At 56.9% G+C, this 7,673-nt stretch overlaps 1 protein-coding gene across 1 annotated transcript in view; it reads left to right on the plus strand.

Annotated features, from left to right (window-relative positions):
* The window catches only part of PHACTR3 (phosphatase and actin regulator 3), a 107,365-nt gene extending 101,002 nt beyond the window's left edge, over positions 1-6,363 (plus strand). The window contains exons 10-13 of the mRNA XM_037153563.2: positions 1,673-1,734; positions 2,910-3,050; positions 4,527-4,603; positions 6,324-6,363. Of these exons, the coding sequence (XP_037009458.2) occupies positions 1,673-1,734; positions 2,910-3,050; positions 4,527-4,603; positions 6,324-6,339 (296 nt within the window). The 3' untranslated portion in view covers positions 6,340-6,363. The remainder of the gene's footprint in view (positions 1-1,672; positions 1,735-2,909; positions 3,051-4,526; positions 4,604-6,323) is intronic.
* Positions 6,364-7,673: the final 1,310 nt, after the last annotated feature.

Consider the following 7,673-nt stretch of genomic DNA (forward strand, 5'->3'; position numbering starts at 1 on the left):
CGGTTCCACCCCAGGGTCCTCACCTGGAGGCTGTGGCTGGGACTCGTCAGGTCCCCGTTGTGTCACCACCGGAGTCCTGCAGGGTCGGCCTGGTGCCTGGTACTTCCCCGTTTTTGTCCTAATTCTGCTACCAGCTCTCCGGTTAGGGCTTGTCGTTGGTTTCCTCTGGTCTGTTACTTGGCTTCCCTTCATAAGACGCAGCGTGGGACGGCCCCTCCTTTCTGAAGTAAGTCACAGGCCGCCCAAGGGCCAGTGCGTTCAGCACCCAGGCAGCCGGTCCCCTGATGCGCGCACGTTTGGAATCACTTACATGTCTTTTAAATTTCTATTTCATTTTATTTTACTTTTTAGAGTAAGGGGAAGCTGGGGAGAGAGAGACACTGTCTTTTTCTTCCACTTATTGATGAGTTCCTTGCTTGCTTCTTGAATGGGCCCTGACCTTGACCCACCACACGATGCTCTAATCTAACCCACAGAGCTGCCGGGCCGGGGCCTGAGTTGTTCTAGAACACAGGTGGCGAGCACAAGGCCCGTGGGCCGAATCCGGCCCTCCACCTCGTGCTGTCCTGCGGCAGCGCGGGGCTCACGCCGAACTGTTACGGAGCAGTTGCATGTGCAGAGTCCTGAGACTACATTCGGCCCCTCGAAGGTCACCTCGAGGCTGACGTGGCCCCCGCGAAAAAGGAGCCCCACACCCCTGTTTTATATAAAAGCAGATACAGTGTGAGGTTACGTTAGCTGCAAGCAGCAGGGCTTCCCTCCCGTAACTGGGGTGCTGGGGCGTTCCCAGGGGCGCGGGTGCTGACGGAGGCGGCGGCCGAGGCCCCTTTCTGCGGAAAGAGTGCGCCGGGGTCAGGGAGCGAGGCTTTCTTCAGCAGCGCAGCGCCAGAAATAGGGCATCCATCATCTCGGTCCCGGCGCGCAGCCTAGGTTTTCCACTCCGTCTCAGCGTTCGCTCTATTTTTAGCTCCTAAGAGGAGGTGTGAGCGCTGCTTGAATGCTAATCGTCACAGCACACAAGCCAAGCCAGTTTTGGTGAGAGACTGGGGCTCCGAGAAAAGGCGTGTCGTGGTGCCGGGTGAGGGTTCTGGCTCCTGCCGCAGAGAGTCGGCTGGGTTCACGGGTGTGTTTGCCTTGGAAATACACCCTGAAGATTATAAATTCCAGGCAGACATATGTTGCCCACAGTCTAGAGAGGGTGTTCCTCAGCTTACGCCGGCTGGCTAAAAATAAAAGTGGTCTACTTAGTCAATGGGAAAGGAAAACAAGCAGTCACAACTCTGCTAATACTCATTCATACGTACATGTGAGTGCATCGTACACACGGCTCCCACCACGGCTTCTGTCCGCCGTCTGTGTCCCCCCCCTACCCCACCCCCCGCAAACCGACACACAAATGAGGGACTCGGTTACAGGGGGCGGGCGAGCTGGCCACACTTCCCTTCTGCAGGTGCTTCTGGGGTTCAGGGAGACCACAGTGTCCTGAGCAGGCACCTACAAAATGGGGGAAAGAAATGGATGGACACGGAAAGGTGTCGTCCCCAGGGCGGCCCCGTGAGCCCCTCCAGTGACCCGAGACCCTGAGTGCACACCCGGCAGGGAGGACGACTGCTGACCTGCTCTTCCCCCTCTTCCCCCTCTCCCCCCTCTCCCCCCTCTCTCCCGTGCTCAGAGAGAAACGACCAGACGGAGCAGGAGGAGCGGCGAGAGATCAAGCAAAGGCTGACGAGAAAGGTGCGGTCCTGCAGGTCAAGGGCACACGGGGGGAGAGAGAGAAGTGGGCCTGGAGTGGGTGTGATGGGGGACGCAGGACGTCACTCTGTGCCTCCCTGGGTGCCCTCGCCCGCCAGGCCCTCCCAGACCCGCCACTGGTGGGCCACTAGTACTAGGCTGCGGCTGAGGGCCTCACCCAACCCAGGACCAGCCTGGCACAGCAGGGCCACCCGGGGGCCTTGCCCTTTGTTTTAGGAAGCCAGGTGTCGATGGGGCATCTCTGTCCTTTACTTCGGGTCTGTGCACAGGGCCTACAGAAGCACGTCCGGACGTCAGGGCTTGGACTCCCTCTCAGCCTGTCTGGGAGCCTCGCCTTGTCCAGAAGCTGCTGGTGGCAGAGCCTCATCAGCCCCAGGGGCTGTGTGTGCGGCCCGGACAGTTAGTCTTCGGCCAGTACAGGCCGCACCCGGCCACCTCGGGCCCCTCTTAAAGCCCGACTGTCTCCAAATGAGGTGTTTCCCTTTCTGGTGCTTCCACCGGGCTTACATCCTCATCGCCTCCGTCATCGCAGTGCTAATATGTAAGATCCTGTCCCATTCGAAGGGAGTCAGCGTCTTTCCTGAGCTGGAGTCGACGGAGCGGTCTATCCGAGTCAGCCTTTGAACTTGGTCACGAGCTTTCCTAGAACCCCTCCCTAATTCGAGTTGAAAAGCAGCAGCTTCTGCCCGAAAATGTGTCTCAGTAAATGTGTCAGCCTGTCCCTGAGCCTGTGCTCCGGGCACTGGGCCACGTGAGGCGGGGGGGCTGACCCCTATGATGTGTGTGAAGGGGCAGGATTGGCTTTCAGGTGCGAAATTCGAGCCCTTCTCATGTTCAAGGTAGTTTGCATTACGCTTATACAGGGTCCGGCCCAAATAACGCCCCTTGTTTATCAGAAAATCATAAGCGTCGAACCCTGTAATGTAACAACGTCACACTCCAGCACACCACCCGACACTGCACGTGGAATGTTCAAGTTGAAACTGTGCGTCACCTGTATTACCACCCTACCAGCCACACCCCCCGGGCGCCACCTCTGCAGGACGCGTGTTGTGCGTTTCCGGATCTCTCCGTTTGTTCGCGGAGAGCCGCCGTGCGTTCCGAGAAAGGCGGCTTGGCACGTGGCACTTACCTGGTGGTGGGGCCTTTTCTTTCAGCTCAATCAGAGGCCCACGGTGGACGAGCTGCGGGACAGGAAGATCCTGATCCGGTTCAGTGACTACGTGGAGGTGGCGAAGGCCCAGGACTACGACCGGAGGGCGGACAAGCCCTGGACCAGACTGTCGGCCGCGGACAAGGTACCGCCACGCCGGGGGGGGGGGGGGGGGGTGGGGTGCAGGCCCCGCCTCACCAGGCGTTGGGCTCACAAGGATAATCCGGGTCAGGGTCCTGTTTTCAGCTGGGGACGATTCGACTCCAGGGACACGTGGCCATGCCTAGAGACGTTGCTGCTGTCACCTGTGGGGGGCTGCTACTGGTCTAGTGGGTCTAGTACCTCACACTGTGCGGGACATCCCGCCACAGACAACCCTCCCGTTGGAAGGGCCCAGGCTGGGGAAGCTGGCAAAGTTGGTCTTGGGGACGAGTGCCAGGTAGGCTGGCCGGCCAAAAAGAGGCCAGACCCCACGGGCTTCCAGATATGGGGCTTCGGTGGGGGCAGGGCAGGGACGGGAGAGGCCCGGGGGCATCCTGGAGAGCCTCTGCGGTGGGGGTGGAGGTGGCCCCGGTGCGTGCTGGTCCGTCTGGGGAGTCGTCCCGGGCCCTGCTGAGCCGTCTGTGCTGCAGGGCCAGAGAGGCAGGTGAGAGCGGGGAGACAGCAGGGCCCCGGGGCTGAGGGGACAGCGACTGCACCGCGCCCTTCTCTGCCTCTCAGCTGCTACTTCGTGCGACCTTCAAAATAACCCCCTGGAGAGAGGTGTCACTGTGTCCCCTGGACAGGTGACGTGGGCAGGGCGTGGCAGCAGGGTCTGGTCTTTCCGCCCCACTCCAGCCCTGGGGGGGGGTCTCCCTGAACCCCAAAAGCCTTCAGGAAGAGGTGGGTTATCGTGCGCGGCCGGTGAGTGTGCTGGGGCCACGAGGCGCTCCTCACTCTTCCCGTGCCACGTGGGAGGCTGTCAGTGAACGCACGTGGATTCTGCGCAGTGCGGAGAAGTGTCCGTGTGTGCCTGGGCTGCCAGTCACCCACGGGCGACGCGCTCCTAGGGATGCTAAGGCCGAAGGACAAGTGCACGCAGCAGAGCTGGGGGGAGTGTGGGAGCCGCACCCGCCGAAATCCTTGACTCAGATCCCTCCCTCACCCCCGAGGCCAGGCCCTGCCTGCTGCTCTCGGGTCGCCTGGCCCAGAGGGCTCATCCGAGAGAGGCGTTCAGTGCGTGTGGGCTGGATGAGATGTGTGTGGCCCCACATGCAAAGACCGTGTTATTTTTCAAAAGATGCAAGACGTAAACACATACTGAACTTAGAGTGGCGTCTTTAAGTTCAAACGCTGCGTTTGCGCCCTGGTCTAGCTGTCTTTACTGAGCGTGGGCCCTGAGCGTGCACAAATTCACGGAGCCCTTCCACACTGCCGGCCACACACTAGCTGGGCAGGACTCCGCAGACGCGTGGAGTCTCAGTGCCGAGTGGAAGCTGTTTCTGCCTTTCTCTTTTAAGGTGTGTGACAGAACACCGGAAGGCCACGAGCGCTCAGGATGGTGGTCTGTCCACGACCCTGACACTCGTTTCCCATGTTCACTTTCCCACGTCCTGTAACTGACGTGCGCTTCCTGTTTCAGGCTGCGATTCGGAAGGAGCTCAACGAGTACAAGAGCAACGAGATGGAGGTGCACGCGTCCAGCAAGCATTTGACAAGGTCAGGTTTCTGTTTGTGTGGTTGGCGTGGCCCTTGGCACGTGCTGTTTGCTCACACAGGGAAAGCGCCATGCAGGGCGATGCGTCCCGGTGAACAGACTGGGCATTTCTGTCCGCAGAGACCCCGATCCAACAGTCGGAGTGTGCCCCCCAGCTTGCCCCGGCCCAGTGACGGGTGGCTGTGGAGAACAGTCTTGTGCGGGTCATTGGTTCAGCCACATGGTTAATGTGTGTTCAAGAAAGTTAGTCCCAAGGCAGCAGCAGTCATTTGCCTTTCTAGACAATCCTCTCCTCCAGTATTCACACCCTCCGCGTTTACAGAATTTGTTCATGTTCACTCTCTGCTTTGCAAACTTTTCCCATCATGTTTGGGTTTCTGTTCACGTCTCCACTAGAAGCTCCCGCTGCCCCAAGGCCTGAAGGGCATCCGTCTCCTCTGCAAACACCGGAGCCCCACTCCACGCCTGCTCGCTCTAGGGCTGAGGCAGAGGTGCCCCCAGCTCTCCAGAGCTTGTGGTGAGGGTGGGGGGACCTCACGGCTCCCCTTGGCTCCCCTTGGGCAGTGCAGCTTCCCTGCCCCGTGCGCTTTCTTGCTGGTGGAGAGGGAGGCCCCTCCCTGAGCTCTCTGGGCGCACACCCTTCAGCACCGCCCCCTCCATGGCTGTGCCAAGTACTCAGTCATCCTTTGGCGTTCTCGTGCGCCTTTCACCCCAAAGGTGGTCCGGGACGCAGCGAGCGTTCCATGTCAAAGCAGGCGCTTTGTTCCTGGGTCTCAAGATGCTGGAGCCCTGGCTGCAAACAAAGGAAACCCGCCTTCACCTGGTGGGGCGGGTGCCTTTCCTTTCCATCGGCCGCGGTCCTTCAGGGATTAGCTTGTGCTGTCGGCGTGTTGTGGAACCGAGACCACGTGCCACGGATGGCACCCCACAGGGCCGTTGGACGGAGGCGAGATCCAGGGAGGAAGAGGGGGCCGCGGGGGTGGGGAAGGTGGCCCAAGTCAGTAGGTCATCAGGCATTTCTGCAGTTTGCTCATGGCCGCTGTACATTTAGGAAGGGACAGGTCATCGTGTGTCTAATCATTCAGAACACCCAAAACAGTAGCAAATAAATATTCTCCAGTAAAACGGCAAAGCGACGTTTAACGTTCACTCTGTGTTAAGGAAACTGGATATTGTGTGTACATGTTCCGCGGATGGACAGACATCAGTGTGTACATCCTCGAAAGCGGGGTTTACAGGGTGTATGTGTCCCTCGCCTGAGTCCGGGGGGCAGGACGGCAAAATGAGCCCCGCACTAGACCATTAGAAACAATGGTAAGATTTTTATACTACCACATTTTAGGATTTACTGTCAGTTTTTAAAAGTCAAAACTATTTTTAGTCACACGAGATTTTCCTAAGTGTGTGAGACGTTACCACAAACTCGTCCCTGCAGCAGCAGGCACACCGTAGCCTCTGCGTGGTCCCTGCAGCCAGCCTCCCACCCGCAGCCCCAGGTCCCGCTCTGCGCTGCGCTGGAGCGTCCACCCGGCGCTTCCTTCCTGGGGCCTCCGGGGGGCTGAGAGCTGGGGAACCTCTGAGGCGCTACTTACACTTTAACTGAAGCAGGTTTTCCGAGTTGGGCTTCTGAGAAGCTTTGCGACAGATTTCTTTTGTGAAAGGTCTTGGCGATTTTAACTTAAAAATAATTTACACTTTACATTTTTTTCAAACAATTTCTAGATTCCACAGGCCATAGAGATTTTCTTCTGAGAAGAATCTGTGTTTAATTTTTGATACCAACACCGAACACTCATCAGGGAACTTTCCCGAAGCTCCACCGGACTGCCTGCCGTGCTGGAGAGGCGCGCACAGCCGGCACGGGCCGGCGGGGCGGCTGTGTGGCTGTGTGGTCGGGGCCACGCCGGGACACACGCCCCCCCTTTGGTGTCTGAGCAGCGAACTGCCCGGTCGGCTGAGACCTGAGAAACTCTGCCGGAAGGAAACCGTTTGCCTTTGAGCCCTGTTTTCCGCTCTGGGGGGCGACGGGGGACGGGCAGGCTCCGCCACCCAGGCCTGGACGCCAGGGACGAGTGATGTGGCTCACACAGTATCGCGTTGAAAAGACGTTTTCTTCTGATCGTGATTGAGTTGAGAACTCTTTAAGTTCGTGTTACTCAAAATGATTTACTGTATGATACTTTTCCTTTTTTATATAATGTCTAACAAAAATACAGCTGCGACATTTTGATTCCTGTTAATTTTGTTCTTTAATTAAATGACTACTTATTGCAGGAAATTAACCTGGGCTTTATGTTTTTGGGGGGTTGGGATGAGAGTTTTGTTTGAACAGTATTCTATGAAACAAGCCAAATTTTATTATTTTTGGGCCATCAGAATCCAAATACATAAAAGAAAACTCTTCGTGGGGGTTTTTCGTTAATTGATTTTTGGAGGGAGGGAGGGAAAGAGAAAAAAGAGATATCAATTTTTGTTCCACTTATTTATGCATTTGTTGGTTTATTTTTGCATCTCCCCTGACTGGGGATTGAACCCACAACCTTGGCATATGGGGACAATGCTCTAACCAACTAGCTAGGGCCTATGTCTTTTGTTTTATAAATTGTTAATGTGTATGGTTGTGTCTTGGAAAATCAAGTTCTCTCTTTCAAGTTAATTTAAATTTAGAAGTGAGTAATGAAACTAGAAATAAGTGCTAACTTGCTGAAAAATTCTGCCAAGATGAAAATGCCTCTCTATTTAAGGGTGTTTTAAGTTCACACTTAAAAAGTGTTAAAAACTGTTAGGAGAGACAACAGGTTGGATAGAGTGGAGATCACAGGGAGGAAGTGCATGCGGCACAAGGGTCAAAGGGGACCTTGGCACAAAGGGGGACACACAACAAAACCTGCGATCCCTGGAGGGGATTTCCGTGTGGATTCTGAATGTGCCCCACAGAACACCCCGACCCAGGACGACGGGGGTGGGGAGCGCCGCGCTCACGCCCGGGTCCGCCCCTTCACTGGGCAGTTGTATGCTCCGTGGGCGCACGCCTGTCCGTCTGCCAGCGTGGCTCCGATGTCGCGCCTTTCC

The sequence above is a fragment of the Artibeus jamaicensis genome, unplaced genomic scaffold, assembly GCF_021234435.1.
Source record: "Artibeus jamaicensis isolate MK-2021 breed Jamaican fruit bat unplaced genomic scaffold, CSHL_Jam_final contig_685, whole genome shotgun sequence".
NCBI classification, from domain to species: Eukaryota; Metazoa; Chordata; class Mammalia; order Chiroptera; family Phyllostomidae; genus Artibeus; species Artibeus jamaicensis.